The 23,346-nt window shown below is 36.2% G+C and overlaps 1 protein-coding gene across 4 annotated transcripts in view; it reads right to left on the reverse strand.

Moving 5' to 3' along the window:
• SBF2 (SET binding factor 2) overlaps positions 1 to 23,346 on the reverse strand; it is a 513,016-nt gene that overhangs the window by 269,212 nt on the left and 220,458 nt on the right. For all 4 annotated transcript variants that reach the window (XM_066250933.1, XM_066250932.1, XM_066250931.1 and 1 more), the window contains exon 3: positions 22,403 to 22,540. In XM_066250933.1, coding sequence (XP_066107030.1) covers positions 22,403 to 22,540 — 138 coding nt within the window. The remainder of the gene's footprint in view (positions 1 to 22,402; positions 22,541 to 23,346) is intronic.

The following is a 23,346-nucleotide window of genomic DNA, read 5'->3' on the forward strand; positions in this document are numbered from 1 at the left end:
ACAGGAGTGTGGTGGCTATGGGGGGTGGGGGGAGGGAAGGAGGGAGAGGGAGAGGGGGAGGGGTACAGAGAGAACTGGATGGAGGGTGGCGGAGGACGATCTCTCTTCGGGTGATGGGTATACAACATAACTAAATGACAAGATAACCTGGAAATGTTTTCTTTGAATGTATGTACCCTGATTTATTGATGTCACCCCATTAAAATAAAAATTTATTTATAAAAAAAAAAAAGAAAGAGAGACAACACAGGTTCCAACAGTCCTATAGGAGTAGTCTATATATGAAGACAGCAATCATGACTGGACCACATTTTATCAAAGCACATAGCTGGAGAGATGGGAGATAGAGAGAGAATGAATTTATGCTAGTTTTTCTACCTGTATTTTTTATCAAGCAGGTTGTTAGCCTCCATCTGCAATAAAGCTATGAAGAGCTAGTAAAAAAAAAAAAAAAAAATTGAAAATAAAGGAGTCTAAGTAGTTGCAAAGTTCTGTAAGGTCACTGCCCTCTCAAAAGCACCTTTATTTCTTTCCAAATAACCTGTTAATCATGTTGACATATCCATACAATAAAACCTAGTTTATCCTTCATTGATCTGGAAAATAATGACTACGTGAAGAATACACCTTATTGGATAACAAGGCTTTAGACAAATTAAGCCACTAGTCTTCAATTCAGAATATAGTTCACCTCTAGCAAAAAACAAAAACAAAGACCCTATTATTTTCCCCACAATAGCTCCTGATGTCTATAGTATTTGAAGACAGGGCAAATTCATTTGTAGGGATACTATATATTTACTCAGAAAGCTTCCTATTTTTAAATGGCACAAAGTCCTCAAGTCTTTTAAAATATATACTCATAAGGCTGCATTTTCCAGTCTTTTTATTGGAAGCAAATAGTTATTAATTAGCAAATGGTTTAATAATCAACAAATATTAGAAACAATAACTTAAAGCCAAGTTAAAAAGATTTCTTTACTGCCCTGGCCAGTTGGCTCAGTGGTAGAGCGTCAGCCTGGCGTGCGGGAGTCCCGGGTTCGATTACTGGCCAGGGCACACAGGGGAAGCGCGCATCTGCTTCTCCACCCCTCCCCCTCTCGTTCCTCTCTGTCTCTCTCTTCCCCTCCCACAGCCAAGGCTCCATTGGAGCAAAGTTTACCCGGGTGCTGAGGATGGCTCTGTGGCCTCTGCCTCAGGCACTAGAATGGCTCTGATTGCAGCAGAGCGACGCACCAGATGGGCAGAGCATCGCCCTCTGTTGGGCATGCCGGGTGGATCCCGGTAGGGCGTATGCGGGAATCTGACTACCTCCCCGTTTCCAACTTCAGAAAAAATACAAAAAAAAAAAAAAAAAAGATTTTTTTGCTGCAGAATTTCTCAGACTTTGACATGCAAATTTCATTTGTACAATGCAAAGCAAAAAAGATAAAATGTAAAGTATTTCTCAAACTTATTTTTTAAAAAAGGCAAGGGGATTAAGAAGTACTAATTGGTAGTTACAAAATAGGCATGGGGATGTGAGGTAAAGCACAGGAGAAAGAATTATCAGCATTGTCATAACTATCTGTGGCATCAGGTGGGCACTTGAATAATTTGAGACACTGTACTAAGTATCATATCAGGTTAATAATTAATTTATTCAATCAAAGATCTATTAAATACTATTTCCCAATAAAGGAAACCAAGGCTCCTTGGAGAAATGATATTCTATGTCTCGGTCAGAAAAATGTACAAAGTGAGCCTATTTACTTTATTGTATTCAAGAGTAAAGAATCTGTCAAAGACTAACAGATTCAAACTAAACAAAAATTATAGTTGATTAAAACTCATCAAATACACAAAACCCTAAATTCGTAATAATAATTTCTTTAATTGGTCACTAATGAAAATTGTTAGGGTACCAAGTGACTATTCTGAACATTTAAAAAATAAAAAGAAATAATTCTAGTTTAAATAAATCAAGATATTTTTGAGGCAATTAAAAAAATTTAAATACCTACACGTTGGTTATGTATTAAGGAATTATTCAAAATTATAATTAATTTGTTAAATAGTATAATGACAGATTGGTGGTGATAAAACAGTCCTAATCAGTCAGAGATGCATACTAATGTATTTACAGGTGAAATATGGTATCTAGGGCTTGCTTTACAAAGCCTCCCCATAAAAAGAGTCAGGGTTTTAAATTTTAAAAGATTGACAAAATGCTGATAATTTTTAAAGCTGGGTAAAGTGTAACAAGGTTCATCACACATTACTTGCTTTAATTTTCTAGATGTTTGAGAATTTCCATAATAGAATTAAAGTAAATAAAGCTTTTATTGAGCATCTACTATGTGTTGACAATGTTCCAGGTGATAGGGATTTAGCAGCAAACAAGATATAAAGATCTGCATTCTTCTTATAGGTCTATATTCTTGTAGATCTAAATCTAAGTGCATAATCTCATTAAACCCTTCCAACAACCTTCTGAAATAGGTACTATTATCATACCTTATCTGTAATAGAGAAACTTACATGGCAAGAGAGTAAGTCATTTGCCCAAAGTCACACCTTTAATAAATTAGAAATTATATATAGAACTAAGTCCAGAGTTCAGAGATTGCTCTGTTAAAAGCTAAAACTTTAACAGGGAACTTAAAAAAAAACATCCAATTCAACCTTCTCATTTTATAGACAAGTAAATGGAGATTCAGAGAGATTTATAGTTGGCATAAAAACTATAAAAGATGATTAATAATATGCAAATTCATTTGTGTATAAAACACATATTTACTGAGTGTCTATTAGGCGCCAAGCACTAAGGCTACAGTGGTGACACAGCCCCTACTCTTAAAAAAGCATACATTCTAGTGAGGGAGATCAAGTGAAAAGATAAATAAACAAATGAGCAAAATTATATATTTGTGGTAAGTCCTATGAAGAAAAAAAAAGAGAGAATGAAGAGTTAAGAGTGACGGAGAGGACACACAGAGCCAAGGAAGTCGGAGAAGGCCTCTCTGTGAAGGTGCTGCTGGAGCAAACATCTGCAAGACAATAAGCAACTAGAGTGTTGAAAATGTAAGGGCAGACCATTCCAGATTGTAGTATATTTTAAGAAACAGAATAGCAGCCAGATATATGAAACCTAAGTAACTGGAGGGAAAACAGCAGCATTTGGACAGGTAGTAGGAGTTAAATTACCTAGGATCTTGAAGCCAAAATAAGAAGTGTGAATTTTTCCTCCCCCTCCTTTTTTTTTTTGTTCACAGAGATAGAGAGAGGGACAGATAGGGACAGACAGACAGGAAGGGAGAAAGATGAGAAGCATCCGTTCTTCGTTGCTCCACCTTAGTTGTTCAATGATCGCTTTCTCATATGTGCCTTGACCGGAGGGTTACAGCAGAGTGAGTGACCCCTTGCTCAAGCAAGCAACGTTGGGTTCAAGCTGCTGAGCCTTGCTTAAACTGGATGAGGCCCGTGTTCAAGCTGGCGAACTCAGGGTTTTGAACCTGGGTCCTCCGTGTTCCAGTCCGATGCTCTATCAACTGTGCCACCGCCTGGTCAGGCAGGAGTGTGAATTTTTCTACTATGTGCCTTAGGAATCTGCTGAAGGAGGGCTTTATGTAAGGAGGATAATCTCAATTCTGTTTTTAAAAGATCACCCTTGATGCTGAATGGTGAACAGCTTAAAGAGGCAAAAGCAAAAATATGAGGGCTGGTTATTAAGTCTATTTGATAGTTCAGGCAAGATACATGGTGAAGCAGTAAGAGGAGAAGACAAAGAATAGTAGATGATTAAGGATTTATTTTGGACAGGGATCCCCAAACTTTTTACACAGGGGGCCAGTTCACTGTCCCTCAGACCGTTGGAGGGCTGGACTATAAAAAAAACTATGAACAAATCCCTATGCACACTGCACATATCTTATTTTAAAGTAAAAAAACAAAACGGGAACAAATACAATATTTAAAGTAAAAAAACAAGTAAATTTAAATCAAGAAACTGACCAGTATTTCAATGGGAACTATGGGCCTGCTTTTGGCTAATGAGATGGTCAATGTGTTCCTTTCATTGACCACCAATGAAAGAGGTGCCCCTTGCGGAAGTGCAGCGGGGGCCGGATAAATGGCCTCAGGGGGCCGCATGTGGCCTGCGGGCCATAGTTTGGGGACTCCTGATTTTGGAGGTAGAAATGACAGGATTTTTGGATGGCTATCCTAATGTGAAAGATGAAAGAAAGGGAGAACAAGGGATAACTTAAAATTTTTTTTGAACTCTGATGGATAGCAATGCCATTTATTGAGATTAGGATAACTAAGAAGAAACAGATTGGGGCTGGGGTTGGGAGAAAGGAATGGGGAGTAACCAGGCGGTAAGTAACTAGCCTGACACATATTATGGGCTTAATAAATGTGAATTCTATTCCTCTTTCAACCAGTGTCTTAACTATTATATAACAGCAGGACAGCTAGAAGCTGAAACTCTATTTAGAATTAATGGCATAAAGTCAATTATATCTCAATTTTTAAGAATGACTATAAAAACAATGTAAAGTTAATCATAAATGTTACTGATATAGAACTATATCAATGTAAATAAAACAGGTTTATAAAAGTACTTATATGGTGTAAATGTGTGTTTTTATATATGTATATTTTTTAATTAAATATGTTTACATTTATAATATGAAGGAGAAAAAGCCTGGAAGGTTATTCTCCAAAAGATTAACAGTTGTCTTTGGGTCATAGGATTATAGTTGATATACACCACATAAAAATACTATACACATATCCAGAGGAAAATAATTTCCTAAAATATTTATGTTTATATTATCTTTTTAACAAAAAGTTCAAAGTTATAAAAATTAAACAGAAATGTATTAGTATGTGTTTATTTATGAAACATTGACTATATAGTTGGCCACACAGTGGTACAGTACCTATGTCAGGAAATTTATAATCTAGCTTAAGTGCTAAAACTAACACAGGTGAAATAACATTAACCAGTACAAAACAATATTGTAACATTTTGAAAATTCATATTTAAAGTGCTCAGAAAATTCTGAGAAGGGATGAGGACCACAGCAGTGAGCTAGGACTTAAAGGATAACAGAACAGTAAGAGGGAAGGATAAAGAGAAAAGAAGAAATCCAACAATGAGGCAAGTCTAAACACCAAAGAGGTGAGGTTGGCAAGCTTGAATTGCAGTACCTATCAACCCTCCCTTTCCTATCCTAATTTAATCCTATGTACCTTGTAAAAATACAATCTACTGCCCTGGCCAGCTGGCTCAGTGGTAGAGCATTGGCTCGGCGTGTGGATGTTCCAGTTCGATTCCATCAGGGCACACAGGAAAAGCGACTATCTGCTTCTACACCCCTCCCCTTTCTCTCTCTTTCCCTCTTTCTCCCTCCCTCTTGCTCTCTCTCTCTCTCTCTCTCTCTCTCTCTCTCTCCTGCTCCCACAGCCATGGCTTGATCGATTCAAGTGCATCAGCACCAGGTGCTGAGGATGGTTCCATGGAGCCTCCGCCTCAGGCACTTGGTTGCAAGCATGGTCACAGATGGGCTGAGCATCAGCCCCAGAAGGCGTTGCTGGGTAGATCCTGGTCGAGGCGCATGCAAGGGTCTGTCTCTCTATCTCTCCTCCTCTCACTTGGAAAAGAAAAATAATATGATAAGCTAAACACTAAAATTTTATGCTAGACATATTTAACTAAAATTCCTTGCCTATTTTGACATTATTAGTTGATAAAATGAATTAATTTAAAATAAGAAATATGATAATGGTATTTTGTTGATGGTTTTAGTTTTTGGCATATCTTATTTCAATAATTCTGACCACATATGTTTAAAATATGGTCACTGCCACTAAAGTATGTTCCTGCTCATCATTTATCCTCAAGACATAATTGATTCTAGTTTCAATTGTTAGGAAGTACTCAAGAACTGTTTGGTGTATCTCAGCAAGTTTCAACCTTTTCCATTTCATGGCACACACAAACTGATTACTAAAATTGTATAGCACAGCAAAAATATATTTTTTGCTTATCTGACTTTTAAGTTCTATGATTGTAAGTTTACCAATTCATAGGTTAAATAAAATTTGCTTCCTTGGAATCCCTGATGGAAAACCTTTATGCTAGGCACAAAGATCAAGAGTTTTTTGTTTTGTTTTGTTTTTTACTGAGAGAGACAGACAGAGACAGAGAGGAACAGATAGGGACAGAGAGACAGGAAGGGAGAGAGATGAGAAGCAACAATTCTTCATTGCGGCTCCTTAGTTGTTCATTGATTGCTTTCTCATATGTGCCTTGACTGTGGGGCTCCAGCAGAGCCAGTGACCCCTTGTTCAAGCCAGGACCATCGGGTCGTGTCTATAATCCCATGCTCAAGCCAACGACCCAGTGCCCAAACCAGATGAGCCTGTGCTCAAGCCAGATGAGCCTGCACTCAAGCTGGTGATCTTGGGGTTTTGAACTTGGGTCCTCCATGTCCCAGTTCGATGCTCTATCCACTGCGCCACCACCTGGTCAGGCTTTTTTAAAAATATATATATATTGAAACTTTGTTTAATGATCATATATAATGGCATATTGAAACATTTCATAAAAAAATAAAACATCTGGTTATAAACAACTAACAAGCAATGAATTCTTGCAATGCACATTCATCTAAAAAGTATGTCTTGGTCAGTATTCTGTGGATCATAATTTGGGCAGAAAATTTAAAGCATATCTAAAGTAAACAAAATTTTAAAGTATCTTAAAACTTCTCATCTTTCTCCCTTCCTACGTGTCTGTCCCTATCTGTCTCTCTCTCTGACTCTCTGTCTCTGTCAAAAAATCAGATACAGTTAACTTGATAGAATAATAAAGATAATATAATACTAGAAGTACTTACTTCATTTTACAAACTAGCAATCTCATGCCAAAGGAATGAAGTAACTTGTCAAGGTCATTCACTCATTAAAGGTACAATGGGGATTAACAAATCAAGTCTTCTAACTCTTGGGCTAGCTCTCTTTACACTCTTCATTCTTATATATATAACTTTTTTCGAAGAAACTGTTTAGAAGCGATAACATATGATAAGTCAAAATGTAAATATGGAAAGATGTTCAGACTTTTTTCCCTCTAAGTATTTTTGGATGTAATAATCTTTTTGTGTTTAAATGAAACAGTAATAACAATACACAGTTCTTACTTCAGCCCTTCACGGTACAAAATTGTTGTCAAAGTTTAAGAAAAGACATTTAATGGTGAAGGACTTCAGGAATTTGCTCTCAAAACTTGTTCTCTGTTGTTGTAATGTCTCATATAATTTTAAGCAGATAATTTTAACTAATCATAGCTAATTCATTAAAGTTTTTCCCTAATAATTACACATGTGAGAATGTCAAAGGGACTGTTAAGATTCATCATTCTGTCCACCAGCCAATTCTCACTTGAAAAATGGGGAGCAGATGAATATAGAACTCTTTTGTAAAATACACAATCTTCACCATTCCTATTATAAGAAGAATCCCATGTGGATATTTGTATATGTTGCAAATTATCAAACTACGAATAAATTCAGAATATATACAATATAAATCTCCCAATTTTTTTTACCTGTCCGAGTTATGTTACTTATGCTAGTTTTTACTAGACTCTCTGTGTTGAATAAGTATGAGGATTAGTCTACAAAATACTATTCAAGTATATGTTGATTATATTAGAAGGAAGCTCAGTTTCACACTTCTCTATGTATAATTTCTAATTCAGTTAGGTAGATTTTCATGAACAAAACCCTCCTTAAGGGAATTAATATTTTTTCCAAAAAGATATTCATCATAGTGTTATTTATAATATTGACAAAAGGGGAAGTAAATGCCCATTAGGAAATTAAGTGTATAATATCCATATGGTCAATCAGTATGTAGATATTAATTATATCTATGGAAAGTTTTAGTTAAAAAAACAAAACCTTTATTATTGAAAGAAAATATGTCAAACTATTTTTTTTTCTCTTCTCTTACTTTTCTCCCAATACATTCTAAGTTTTCTACAATGAGCAGAATGTAGTTTGGTACCAGGGTGGAGAGTAAAGAGAAACAAACAAAAAAATGACTGGATTGTCCTTTAGAAAAATCTATCAAATGTTTTGTATGTAATTCCCTCCACTGCTCCAAGTATTCCCATCAGTTTAGAAATCCATTTTTATTACTTCATTTTTCCAGGCAAATTGCTCAATCATTTGGAATTTGTCTTTATTATAAGCATTTAAATTTATTTTATTTTCTCATAAATCTCAACGCTAAATAAGATTTATTCAAATGTACAGATTCCATTGATTTGTAATGCTTTCATTCAGATATTGATAATAAATAATAAACAGAACCAATTATGGTCTTACTCTTGACACATTCTTGAATCAATAACAAACTGATATCATTTTTGCAACCTCCTTTTAGTATTTACTTTTTGGAGGCAGATAGATTCCAGTTGACATAGTACCTAAATGTCCCTGGCTAAGTCTTTTAGCCTCTTCTTTAAAATGGGAATAAAAGAGCTACCACGTGACACAGCAATCCCTCTCCTGGGTATCTACCAAAATATATGGAAACTGTTTGTTTTTTTCTTCTTCTTTTCCAAGTGAGAGGAGGGGAGATAGAGAGACAGACTCTCACATGTGTCCAGACCAGGATCTACCCGGTCCCGCCCCTCTCCATTCTGGAGCTGATGCTCTCCCCATCTGGGGCCATGCTCACAACTCATGAGGTGAGGCTCCATGGAGCCATTCTCAGCACCTGGGGCCAATGTGCTCAAACCAATTGAACCATGGCTGCGGGAGAGGAAGAAAGAGAGAGAAGAAGAGGGAGAGAGAGAGAGAGAGAGAGAGAGAGAGAGAGAGAGAGAGAGATTGATTCTGGCTCTTCTGGTGGAGAAGCAGATGGTTGCTTTTCCTGTCTGCCTTGACTGGAAGTTGAACCTGGGACATCCACAAGCTGGGCCAATGCTCTACCACTGAGCAAATCAGCCAGGGCCTTAGAAACTTATTTGTAAAGACATATGTACCTCTATATTCATGGCAGCATTATTCATGGTAGCCATGGCATGGAAACAACCTCAGTGTCCCTAGATCTATGATTGGATAAAGAAGATGTAGTAGATATCAGTCATAAGAAAGGATAAAATATTGCCATTTGTAACAACATAGATGGATCTTGAAAGTATCATGTTAAGTGAAATAAGTCAGATGAAAAAGGACCAGAATTGTATGATTTTACTCATATGTGGGATATAAAACTGAAAGCAACAAATGAACAAACAAGACAAGCCAACTCATAGAAACAACAGTATGAAGGCTGCCAGTGGGGAAGAGGGCGGGGGAGGATATAGAGGGTAAGGGGTCAAATATATGGTGACAGAGTGATACTAGACTATGGGTGGTGAGCACACAATGCAATATACTGATGATGTATTATAGAATTGTATATTTGAAACATAATATTAATCAATGCTGCCCTATTAACTTAATTTTAAAAATCTGTATTATAAGTACATATAATAAATAAAAATAAGAATGTTAAAACATATCAAGTGGTGTTTTTATAAGAATAAAATAAAATAAACTACATATGAATTAAAGAGAATAAATAAAGTATTGTAAAACTTTTAGCATAGTGCCTTGAATATGATAAACCTTTGATGTATCATAAGTACTAAAATATTTTTTCCTATCCATAAGCTTTTTGCCTGGCGTGTCCATTTTTCTTTCCCTTAGTCTAAGTCTTAAATCATGTGTTTTAAATGTCCACTGAGTCATTTAAACTTTGCAAGACTTATTCCAGCAACCCAGTCTTAAATTAACTCATTAATTCATTAAATTGGTTCTAGTATATGGTGTGTACTTTGTAATACTTTATAATTACTCTTTTGTTTTTGCCTCCCAAGCTAGATTTTAAGTGATCTGAGAAGATGCATATCTCATGCCTGCTATGCATCTCTTTCTTGAGTCCTCATTTACGTTTCCAAAGTATCCTCATTCATTCCCCAGCTTACTTTGATGATATTTTGTTTCCTAACATACCAAATGTCTTTACTGCAAATTTCATCAATATTGTTGGTTCATAAATACTTTTAAAAACACATTTAAAAACTTTAAAAGTGATACAACTCAATAATTTAGATAGGTCAATCGATTTTTTTTAAAATATAGTATAAAAAACAATCATATCTATCATAATTTACTGACTACTTAAAAAATGTACAATCACATTGAATAATTTTAAAACTATATTATCAAAACTTTTTTTTAAGTTTTTTTATAATTTATTCATTTTAGATAGGAGAGTGAGAGAGAGAGACAGAGAGAGAGAAGGGGGGAGGAGCAGGAAGCATCGACTCCCATATGTGCCTTGACCAGGCAAGTGCAGGGTTTCGAACTGGCGACCTCCAGGTTGACGCTTTATCCACTGCGCCACCTCAGGTCAGGCTATTATCAAAACTTCTATACCAGAACATTTTCTCATGATTCTGACAGTGTACTCTATCTTAGAAAGATAAGGGGCAACATTTTTTAAGTTGCACAATTATACTTTGGATGGTGTGTGTCCCTAAGTTTCTCCTCTATTTAGGCTTCCAAATAATGTGTCATAGTATATCTGGTATGAAGTAATTCACACCAAATGAGAATTAAAAGATCTATTTTTGAAATGATGATATGATCCAAAAAGAAAAGAAAAACACATTTTTTTAAATAAACAACACAGTTGACTGTTCACACTGAAAATGGGAACATTACTGATGACCTATAAAAAAACTTCATTTGGGTTTTAATGTTTCCCCCCAAAATTCTACCTCCTTGTTTGTACTATTTTCAGGGCCAGTTCAAAATTCATTAACTTTCTGTTCTGAGCACAGAAAAGCTGTCATACAATTCTGATTAGTACCTACTACCTAACCACAATTATATAGGAGCCAGAATTTTTATGACTTATTTATAATTTCAGAATATTGGGAAAACCAGTAAGAAGCAGATTCTAACCTATTAATTGATTATAAAAACTAAATAAGGTATATATTTTTGGTCCACTTAAAAATGCAAATAGAAAAATTTTGGAGTTAAACACGGTAATTTTTTAAACACTGATTTCAAATACACAAAAACCTATATCTTAGTTTACAACATTCCGTATTCAAATCTGCCAGGGTTTCATGGAGAAAGAGTTTCTTTCAAGGCCAAAAAGAGGCAAGGAGTAAGATAAGCCTGGATTAGCTTGTTATAATAAAAAGTTAAAAAAAAAAAAAGCTTTTTAAAACTATGATGGAGTTGTTTAAAGAATATAGGAACAAATCTGAAGTAGTACCTGTGGGTCAATACCAGGATAATTTGTGCGTTAACAAACACAAGAAAAACCATTAATTACATACTACCAAAGAAAAAAGAAATTGGAACACATGAATCTGTATCTCAGACAAGGTGGAAATGCTCTGTGCTTGTCAAAAATGTCAACTACTCACTGGTAAAGTAGAAGGGGTATGGAGTTGGAAGACTCTTGATAACACTGTATTGTATAATTGAAGTTTACTGAGAGTAGTTCATAAGTGTTCTCATCTTTTTTTTAAAAAAGGGTAAATATGTGAGGTGAGGGATGTGTTAATTAAGTGGATGGGGGAATCCCTTCCACAGTATATCTGTATAGTGAATCACCACTCTAAATATCTTACAATTTTGTCAATTATACCTTAATAAAGGAAAAAAAGACAATATAGGAGGTATAAAGAAATTATAGAAATTCTTGGATATTTTTCTAACTTTTAATTTGGAAATAACTTTAAACTTACAGAAAAGTTAAAAGAACATATATATCCTTTACCCACATTCACTTGGTTTTAATACTTTACCGAATTTCTTTATTACCATAAAGAATATTCTTTATTATTTCTAATAGGTACCTCCCTTCGTCCTTCATTCCCTCTTTCTCCTTACACATAAACATATTTTTTCCTGAATCATTTGAGAGAAATTTGTGTGTATTATCTCCCTCAGACTTCATGCTGAAAGTTTCTACTCCTTCACCAACCTCCCACGATTTCTCCAAACCCTCAGCCCCCAAGACCACGATTTTGTTCTCTATTTTTATAAGCTTGACTTTTTCCCCCATAAGAGTCTACATGTAAATGATGTAATGCACAATTTGTCTTTCTTTTTCTGGCTTATTTCACTTAGTATTATGCCCTCAACTCCATCCATGTTATGATAAACAGGAGGATTTCCTTCTTTCTTGCAGCTAAATAATATTCCTGTGTATGTGTGTGTGTCACACATTTATCCATTCAACTATTCATAGACACTAAGGTTGTTTCCAAGTCTTGGCTACTGTGAATAATGCTGCAATGAGCATGGGAATACAGATATCTCTGTGATATCCTGTTTTCATTTCTTTGGATATATATATAATCAGAAGTGAAGATTACTGAATCTTATGGCAGCTCTATTTGCAATTTTTTGAGGAGCTTCCATACTGTATTCCACAGTGATTACACCAATTTACATTTTCACCAACAGTGCATGGGGGACTGGTTTTCTCCATAACCTTGCCAATACTTACCTCTTGTCTTTTTTATAACAATTATTCTTGAAGATATTAGGTAATATCTCATTGTAGTCTTGATTTGCACTTTCCTAAAGATGTTAAACATCTTTTCATGTACCTGTTGCTATTTGTATATCTTCTTTGGAAATATGTCTTTTCAAGACCTTTGTTTATTTTTTAATCAGATTTTTTTTATTGTTGCATGAGTTCTTTATATATTTTAGATATTAACCCCTTATCAGGTATAGGATTTGCAAATATTTGCTCCCATTCCATAGGTTCCTTTTGATCTTGTTGATAGTTTCCTTTGATGTTCAGAAACTTTACATAATCACACTAATTTTTGCTTTCATTGCCATTGCTTTTGCTGTCAAATGTAAAAATTCATTGCCAAGACTTCATCAAGGAACTTACTCCCCATGTTTTCTTTAAGCAGTTACTTGATTTCATGTCTTACATTCCAGCCTTTAATCAATTTTAACTTATTGTTGTGTGTGGTATAAGATAGGGATCCAGTTTTCCCAACACTATTTATTGGACAGACTATCTGTTCAGCATTCTATATCCTTGGTTACTTTGTCACAAATTAATTTATTTCATAAGCATGTTGTTATTTGTGTGCTTTATATTGTTCCACTGACCTATGAATTTGTTTTTATGCAAATACCATACTGTTTTGATTACTCTAATTTTATAATATAGGTCAAAAACAGAAAGTGTGATGATTCCAACTTTATTATTTCTAAAGATTACTTTGGTTATTTGGGATCTTTTGTGATTTCATATAAAGTTTATGATTCTGTGTTCTATTTCTATGAAAAATACCACTGGAATTTTAATAGGGATTGCACTGAAACTGTAGATTGTTTTGAGTAGTATGGACATTTTAAAATTATTAATTCTTCCCATCCATTGGCATGGGATAGCTTTTCATTTATCAATCTTCACCAGAGATATTGGCTTGTATTTTCTTTTCTGTAGCATCTTTGTCAAGTTTTAGTATCAGTCCCTGGTTGGATAGCTTGGTTGGTTAGAGCAGTGGTTGTCAACCTGGTCCCTACAGCCCACTAGTGGGCATTCCAGCTTTTATGGTGGGCGGTAGCGGAGCAACCAAAGTATAAATAAAAACATAGATTTAACTATAGTAAGTTGTTTTATAAAGATTTATTCTGCCAAACTTAGTGAAAATCAAATATAAAGTACTTGGTAAGTAATTATTATTATATGATTTAACTTGCTGTAACTCTACTTTATAAATTTTATAAAGTAAAGTTACTTCCCTACTTTATAAATCACCATTACTGTGGAACTGGTGGGTGGTTAGAAAATTTTACTACTAACAGAGATACAAAAGTGGGTGGTAGGTATAAAAAGGTTAACTAACCCTAGGTTAGAGCATTGTCCCAAAGCAAGAGGTTGCCAATTTGATCCCTGGTCAGGGCACATACAGGAACAAATCTATATTCCTATCTCTCTTCCTTTTTCTCCCTCTAAAATCAATCAATAAAAAAATTTTTTTTAAGTTTTGGTATTAGGGTAATGCTGGCCTTTTAAAATGAGTTTGGAAGTGTTCCTCCTGTTTTATTCTTTTGAAAGAGTTTCAGAAGAATTGGCAGTAATTCTTTAAATGTATGGTAGAACTGACCAGTATAACCTTCAGGTCCTGACCTTTTATTTTCTCTTCTTTTTTTAAATTATTTTTATTTATTCATTCATTTTTTAGAGAAGAGAGAGAGAGAGAGAGAGATTGAGAGAGAGTGAGAGCGAGACAGAGAGAGGGGGGAGGAGCAGGAAGCATCAACTCCCATATGTGCCTTGACCGGGTAAGCCCAGAGTTTTGAACCAGTGATCTCAGCATTCCAGGTCGACGCTTGATCCACTGCGCCACCACAGGTCAGGCCCTGAACTTTTCTTAGGTGAAAGGAATTTGATTATTGAGCCAATATCTTGACTACTAATTGGTCTGCTCATATTTTATAATCCTTCATGATTCAATCCTGATAGGCTGTATGTTTATAGGAATTTATTCATTTTTGCTAGGTAGTCCAATTGTTGGCATGTAATTATTTAAAAGTCTTTATGATTCTCTTTGTGTGATATCAGTTCTAATGTCTTCTCTTTCATTTCTAGTTTTATTTAAGTATTTCCTCTTTTTTCTTGGCGAGCATAGGTACAGGTTTGTCACTTTGTTTATTTCTTCAAAAAACCATTGATTGTTTCTATGGTCTTTTTACTCTCTATTTCATTATTTTGCTCTGATTATTATTTCCTTCCTCTACTATCTTTGGGCTTTGTTTTTCTTTTTCTAGTTCCCTTTAGTTGTTTATTTGATTAATAGAAGTGTTTATCACTATAATCTTCACCCTTATATCTACTTTTGCTTCATCTCATAATTTAGGTATGTTGTATTTTCATTCTCATTTGCTGCAAGATAATTTTTTATCCCTATTTTCGTTTTATTTTTGATCCACTGATTGTTCAGGGGCATGTCATTTAACCTCCACATATTTGTGAATTTTCCAGTTTTCTTCTTGTAATTAAGTTCTAGATTCATATTTTTGTGGTTGGAAAATATGCTAGATATAATTTTAATCTTCTTACTTTTATTAAGACTTGTTTTGTGGTCTAACATCTGGTCTATCCGGTAGAATGTTCCACATGTGCGTGAGAAGAATGTGTGTTCTCTGCTACTGTTAGATGTAAGTGCCTGTTAGGTCCATCTGATCTAACGTGTTAAGTACAGTTTTCCTTATTAATTTTGTGGTATTATCTATCCATGGTTGAATGTGGGATACTGAAGTCCTCTATTATTATTTTGCTTCTGTTAATTTTTCCCTTCAAAACTATTAATATTTGTTTTATATACTTAGGTGCTCTAATGGTGGGTGAATAAATATTTGCAATTGTCTTGATGAGTTGGCTACTTTATCATTATACAATGACCTTCTATGTCTCTTATCACAGTTTTGGCTTAAAATCTATTTTGTCTTATCTAAGTATAGCTACTCTAGCTTTCTTTTCATTTCTAATTGTGTGAAATATCTTCTTTTTTTTTTTGGTCCCTTCCTATTCAGTTTGGGTGTGTTGTTAAACCTAAAGTGAGTCTATGATAAGGAGCATATAGTTTGGTCTTGTGTGTATGTGTGTGTTAATCCATTTAGCCATTCTGTGAATTTGGATTAGAGAATTTGGTCCATTTACATTTAAAGTAATTCTTGATGGGTATGTACTTACTATTGCCATTTAGTTGTTTTCTGTATATTTTTAAATTCCTTTCTTTGTTCCTTTCTTCTTCTCTTGCTCTCTTCCTTTGTGATTTGATGATTTTATAGAGTGGTATGCATAGATTCCATTTTCATTATCTGTTGCTTTTTGGTTACCATGAAGACATAAAATAACTCATACCTGTAAGAGTCTATTTTATTATTATACTTTATATATATATATTTTTAGTGAGTGAGTGAGAGAGAGAAAGAGACAGACTGGCAGACAGACAGGGACAGGCAAAAGAAGGGAGAGAGATGAGTAGTGTCATCTCATAGTTGCGGCATCTTAATTATTCATTGATTGCTTTCTCATATGTGCCTTGACCAGGGGGATCCAGACAAATCAGTGACCCCTTGCTTAAACCAGAGACCTTGGGCTTAAGCCAGCAACCTTGGGCTTCAAGCCAGCAACCTTTGGGCTCAAGCTGGATGAAGTCGCACTCAAACAGGTAACCTTGGGGTTTCAAACCTGTGTCCCTCAGCGTCCCAGGCTGATGCTCTATCCACCATCTGATCAGGCAGGAGTCTATCTTAAATTGACAAAAACTTAAGTTTGAACATATTCTAAAGCTCTACATCCCCTATTGGTTTTTTTTTTTTTTTTTTTTTGTATTATTTTATTATTTTTTTATTTTTCTGAAGCTGGAAATGGGGAGAGACAGTCAGACAGACTCCCGCATACGCCGACCGGGATCCACCCGGCACGCCCACCAGGGGCGACGCTCTGCCCACCAGGGGGCAATGCTTCGCCCCTCCGGGGCATCGCTCTGCTGTGACCAGAGCCACTAGCGCCTGGGGCAGAGGCCAAGGAGCCATCCCTAGCGCCCGGGCCATCTTTGCTCCAATGGAGCTTTGGCTGCAGGAGGGGAAGAGAGAGACAGAGAGGAAGGAGGGGGGGGGGTGGAGAAGCAAATGGGCGCCTCTCCTATGTGCCCTGGCCGGGAATCAAACCTGGGTCCCCCGCACGCCAGGCTGACGCTCTACCGCTGAGCCAACCGGCCAGGGCCCCCTATTGTTTTTGATGTAAAATTTATATGCTTTTATTTTGTATATCCTTTAAAATTATTGTAATTGTAGTTATTTTTCTACTTTTGTCCTTTAATCTTCATGCTATCTTTATAAGGGATTAACCTCCATCATTACAATATTAGATTGTTCTGAATTTTACCATATATCTACCTTTACAAGTAAGATTTATATTTTCATATGTTATCTTGTTACTAATTAATACCCTTTCATTTCAGCTTAAACAGGTTCCTTTAACACTTCTTGTAAGGCCAGGGTACTGGTGATGAGTTTCTTTAGCTTTTGCTTTTCTGAAAACTCATTCTTTCTCCTTTAATGCTGAGTATCCTTGGTTGTCAGTTTTTGTCTTTCTGCACTTTGAATATATCTTGCCATCTCCTTCTGGTGGCAGTTTTGCTGAAAAATCTGTTCATAGTCTTATGGGGGTTCCCTTTCATAAACAAATTGCTTTTCTCTTACTGCTTTTAAAATTCCTTTCTTTAACTTTTGACACTTTAATTATAATGTCTTGATGTTGGTCTCTTTGGTTCATCTCATTTGGAACCTGCTGGCCTTCATGGAGCTGTATGTCTGTTTCTTCTCCAAATGAGGGAAGTTTTCAACTATTATTTCTGCAAATAGTTTTCTGCCCCTTTCTTTCTCCTTTTACTTTCTAGGATTCCTATAATGCAAATGTTGATCAGCTTGATGTGGTCCCATGAGACCCTTAAGCTACCTTCACTCTTTTTCATTCTTTTTATTCTTTGCTGTTTAGTTGGATGATTTCCACTGCCCTGTCTTCAAGTTCACTGATCCTTTCTTCTGCTTCATCTAGTTTGATATTGAATCCCTCTACTGTATTTTTCTGTTTGATTATTTATTTATTTATTCTTCAGCTCTAAGACTTCTATTTTATATTTCTCTGCTGAAATTGTCACTTTATTCATCCAGTCTTCTTCTAAGTCCAGTCAACATATTTATAACCATTAATCTGAATTCTTTATCAGGTAAATCACTTATTTCCACTTCATTAAGGTCTTTATCCAAGGTTTTATTTCTTCATTTTTTGAACTCTCTATGTTAATTTCTATGCATTAAATAAAACCACCACCTCTCCTAGTATTCAAAAAGGAGTATCTTGTAGGAGATATATATGCCTTATTATTCAACCTTGCCCTAACTCTTAGTTAGCAGGCAAAACTTAAGATTGTTCCTGCACCCACTTTATTCTTAATGCTCCCTGTAACTGAAGGTATGCTGAGACCTGTCAGTGTACAAGCAGAAGGATCTCAGTCAGCACCTAGATTCAGGTTGATTAGAAGCCGGGCCTTCAGGCACCAGCTTTTAATGTATACAAATATGCTTCTTTCAGTAAACTACTTGGAGATGGGTGTTTCTGTCTGCTCCCTTTGCACTGAACACTGGAAGAAATATTCAGTTAAGAATTTTTTTTTATTTGCTATAGCTCTGTGGGACCTGGGAGCTCCAGCCCTGCTTTCAACCAGAACCTAAGGATTAAACAGGTATATCCCTTGGATGGCAGATGAAAAATGTGAAGCACCAGATGTGTGCACAAACTCTTTACAAAGAGAAACCAGTGAACTAAAGTGAGCTAGAGAGAGAACTAGAAGACCATATCTGACAAACACCTTAGTCTCAAGGGGGAATCAGAATCAACTTCTAGATGTGAGCTAAATTAGAAACGCAAACCTCAGACAGCAGCTTCTAATGTATGCAAACAGAACTTTTTTCTTGGAAAGACTGCAAGATGGGCATTTCTCTCAGCACCTATCATACTGAGCCTTAGAAAGATAGCCACAGCATATCTTTTTGAACCCATTAGGAACTCTTTACTTTCTATAGCCTGGTGTGTCTCATGAGCACATGTCCCACTGGCTTCCAGAGCTAGGAGATGTGGGGGCCCATTCTTCAAGTGAAAATTTTAACATTTAGGGGCTAGATATTGAGTCCAAATTTTCACACCTCATGGAGTAGCTGGAAAGTTTTTGTTTGTTTGTTTTTACAGAGACAGAGAGAGAGTCAGAGAGAGGGATAGAGACAGATAGACAGAAACGGAGAGAGATGAGAAGCATCAATCATTAGTTTTTCGTTGTGACACCTTAGTTGTTCATTGATTGCTTTCTCAGATGTGCCTGGACTGTGGGGCTACAGCAGACCAAGTAACCCCTTGCTCAAGCCAGCAACCTTGGGTCCAAGCTGGTGAGCTTTGCTCAAACCAGATGAGCCTGCGCTCAAGCTGGCGACCTCGGGGTCTTGAACCTAGGTCCTCTGCATCCCAGGCCAAAGCTCTATCCACTGCACCACCGCCTGGTCAGGCGTAGTAGCTGGAGGTTTTAAGTTCCTTCTTGACTGCCTATCACTGTTCCAGGGATAGGGTTTATATTAAGATTTCATCTTATCCTTTTCTACTTGCTTCAGTGTAGGTATTTTCTCACTTGCTGGACGTATAGGACTTGCTCAGAAATTTCTGGATTTCTTTCGGTGGGAATTGTCTTGTGTGTAGCTGTAGATACAGTATGCCTGTGGAAGAAAGTGAGTTCAGGAGCTTCATATGTCACCATCTTAGATTGTAACCTCCCTACACTGTCTTAATGTATTACTATTCTGTCAGTTTACTTTGGGGGGAAGGGGTTAGTTGTAAAGGAGAGAGAAGGAAGAACTTAAATCAGCACAGTAAATTTAATTAGAAAATTCTAGAAAACTGTGAAGAGATACCCTCAAGCATATGGAAAGAAAAGAAAATGCTGCATTCTCAGCACTGACTTAAATTCTAAAGATCATCACGGATAAAAATGAAAGGTCACCTAAAAGAGAAAAAGAAACCCTTGACTAAAGAACAGTCTTTCTTATGTAGACTGAATTGATCAAAATAGGGTTTTGTTTTTGTGTGTGTGACAGAAACAGAGAGAGTCAGAGAGAGGGACAGATAGGGACAGACACACAGGAAGGGAGAGAAATGAGAAGCATCAATTCTTTGTTGCAGCTCTTTTAGTTATTCATTGACTGCTTTCTCATATATGCCTTGACTTGGGGGCTATAGCAGAGCAAGTGACCCTTTGCTCAAGCCTGTGACCTTGGGCTCAAGCCAGCAACCATGGGGTCATGTCTATGATCCCATGCTCAAGCCAGTGACCTCACACTCAAGCTGGTGAGCCCGCACTCAAGTCGGATAAGCCTGTGCTCAAGCTGGCGACCTCGGGGTTTTGAACCTGGGTCTTCCATGTCCCAGTCAGATGGTCTATTTACTGTGCCACTGCATGGTCAGGCCAAAATACGAATTTGATTAGCTAATTTTTAACAATATCCACCAAAACATTATCCAGAACACATATTACTATAGTCACAGACCTCTAAGTTTTCTATTCTCATTGACAACAGAATTACTAATTTAAAGTATAAAAAACAGGCTATATTAGTCTGACAGGCTTTAAATATTTGACATTAAATATTCATTAGTTTGCCCTGGCCGGTTGGCTCAGCGGTAGAGCGTCGGCCTAGCGTGCGGAGGACCCAGGTTCGATTCCCGGCCAGGGCACACAGGAGAAGCGCCCATTTGCTTCTCCACCCCTCCGCCGCACTTTCCTCTCTGTCTCTCTCTTCCCCTCCCGCAGCCAAGGCTCCATTGGAGCAAAGATGGCCCGGGCGCTGGGGATGGCTCTGTGGCCTCTGCCCCAGGCGCTAGAGTGGCTCTGGTCGCAACATGGCGACGCCCCGGAGGGGCAGAGCATCGCCCCCTGGTGGGCAGAGCATTGCCCCTGGTGGGCGTGCCGGGTGGATCCCGGTCGGGCGCATGCAGGAGTCTGTCTGACTGTCTCTCCCTGTTTCCAGCTTCAGAAAAATGAAAAAAAAAAAAAAAGAAAAAAAAAATATTCATTAGTTTGAATCACAATCTAATTGCTTCTGATTTTGACATGGCTTTCCACAAACATCTGGCAACAAGAAGAGAATGTGCTGATAATGTATGTTTTGTTCTAGCTAACATTTTAACTTATCATTGTATATCAATAAACTAGCATGCTGATTTTAATACATCGACTGAATGAATTTGGTTAATTTGAGTCTGCAAAATGAAAAGTGATTTGTCTTCTCTTGTACTGAAAATCAGATTTCTACATCTAGGAAATTCACATCTTGAAATTTAATTAAAATAACCAAAACAATAAATCCTCCTTTGTGAGTCCATTTTAGAAAGCAAGCTAATCATTGTCCCTAGTGGTAATACTTATTCACCTGTATGTAGTAGAAAGTATAGCAAATGCAAATTGACTCTCTCAACATTCTCCAAACTCTTTTATAGCTTCTTTCTTGTATTACAGAGCCTTGAAAGCAAAATCAACAAATAACAACAAGGAAAAACTTATTTCCTCTATAGGAGAGTAGAAATGCACACAATCTGACTTTCTCAAGGAGTCAACCCATATGAGACCTAAGAAGTCAACAATTTGAGAATATGGCTGCACGTAGGGAGACCAGATTTTTTTTAGGGTACCAACTATGAAGCTTATATTGTCTATTGCTCAACATCATAAGTGCCAAATGGTAAAAGGTCAGAAAACTACCTTATTTCTCCATGTATAAGATGCACTCCTTTTTGAAAAATTTGGAGTCTAAAAACTGGGTGCATCTTATGCAGTGGTTGTAGTTTTTCTACTTGCATTTCCCATAGATGGAACTGAGGATGAGGCAATATATGAAGACAGTATTAGTCATCAGACAGAGATGAGGACAAGCTAATGGTTGGGAGTTTTGACAGTGATGAAGAGTTGTATGAATTTTATGATGAATAAAACTTGAGTTCAATAACTTTATGTAATACATTTTTTTTTCAAATTTTGGGCCCCAGAATTAAGGTATGTCTTATACATGGGGAAATACTGTATGGTTTCCATTACAACAGCACCAGGTAGGAAGTTCCTAGTAACCAGAATTAGTTTCCTATTTACTCTTTACCCATGAAATTACATAAGCTACCCATATGTCACCACAAATCCTTTCTTGCATAAATTAAAGAAAATATACTGAGTTGTCTGAAACTAAGAACCCTAACTAATATGCTCAAAGACCCAGTATTTTTAATTTCTATAGTTGTACCCTATGAATTTCAGTTCTACTATCTTGCTTCTACCACCACTAATAGTAAAGAGTTGGCATTTACTTAGGTGCTTCAAAAACAATATCAAGAACTGTGATAAGTGAGCTATAAACATTCTGATTAAATACTCTATGTTCTATGAAAGATCCCCTCTGGAGAAGGATTGAAAGAAAAATTATAGGTTCACAATGAAAGGACACAAAACTTCTTAATAAACAAATTCACAGATATGCTACTCATAGAAGCATTCAGATTATAATTTTTATTTTAAAGGAAAACAATTAAACTTGGATGTAATTGTTGTTCTTGCTCTTATCAATAGTATAGTATCATTCTTTTTAAAGTAGTCCGTATAACTCAAGTTGGCAGTTCTAACAAAAACAAATATGGCATAAAAAAATTCTTAAACATTGTCCTTTTGACTGTACTTTGGCAATAAAAGTTGTTGTACCTGAAGATTGATCTCCGCCTCATAGAAGGTTAGGCACGAGCAGTAGTGTCGATCTGAGTCAATATCTGTCAGGACCACCACAAAAAATGTTGGTTGCTTCCGCTCTCTGGACAGCTGCCACCCACTGGGCTGACAAAACTAAATGAGATAGAAAATAGTTGTTACATTTTTAAAGTACTATAATGAAAAAATTTATTATTTACAAATCTCTAAGATTTATATATTAAATATCCCAAAATTTAAAAAATTTCTAGCTGATATGACATTTCCTCAGCCAATATATAAAAAAAGCATATACAGATTCATCATGCAGAATGCCTTCATTAATGTGCATATACATTTTATGAGGATGGCCTAGATTTCCCACAGATACCACTCATTCTGAGACCGAGGTTGGAATACATAGGAACATAGCACCTAAACGAGAGAACTTCCCCCATTAGAAGTAAGCTGAAGATAAAGCGCCACATCTCTATCACTGATGGGAAACAGAATTATTATTTTTAAAAACATTTTATTTTTTGACTTTACAGAGGGGAGAGGAAGCAAGAAGTATTAACTAGAGCTGCTTCACTTTAGTTGCTTGCTTGCTTGCCGCATATGCTCAGGGTTTCGAATCAATGACCTCAGTTTTGCTGGCTGACAATACACTGCATCATCACAGACCAGGAGAAAACTGAATTATTTTTAAATTTCTTCACTAACATAAGAGTCTCCAATTCAGTACAATGAAAAATATATCTTGTCCATCAAAACAGATTGCATTCTGGGCTATAATATACCCTTAAGCCTATTTAAATGACTAGAAATAAACAATGTATACTCTCAGACAACAGAATTAAACTAAAAATCAGTAATAGAGATAGTTGAAAAAATCCCAAGATAATCAGAGATTAAACAATACACTTCTAAATAACACATAGGTAAAAGCAAAAATCTCAAAA

The sequence above is a fragment of the Saccopteryx bilineata genome, chromosome 1 (assembly GCF_036850765.1).
Source record: "Saccopteryx bilineata isolate mSacBil1 chromosome 1, mSacBil1_pri_phased_curated, whole genome shotgun sequence".
NCBI lineage: Eukaryota > Metazoa > Chordata > Mammalia > Chiroptera > Emballonuridae > Saccopteryx > Saccopteryx bilineata.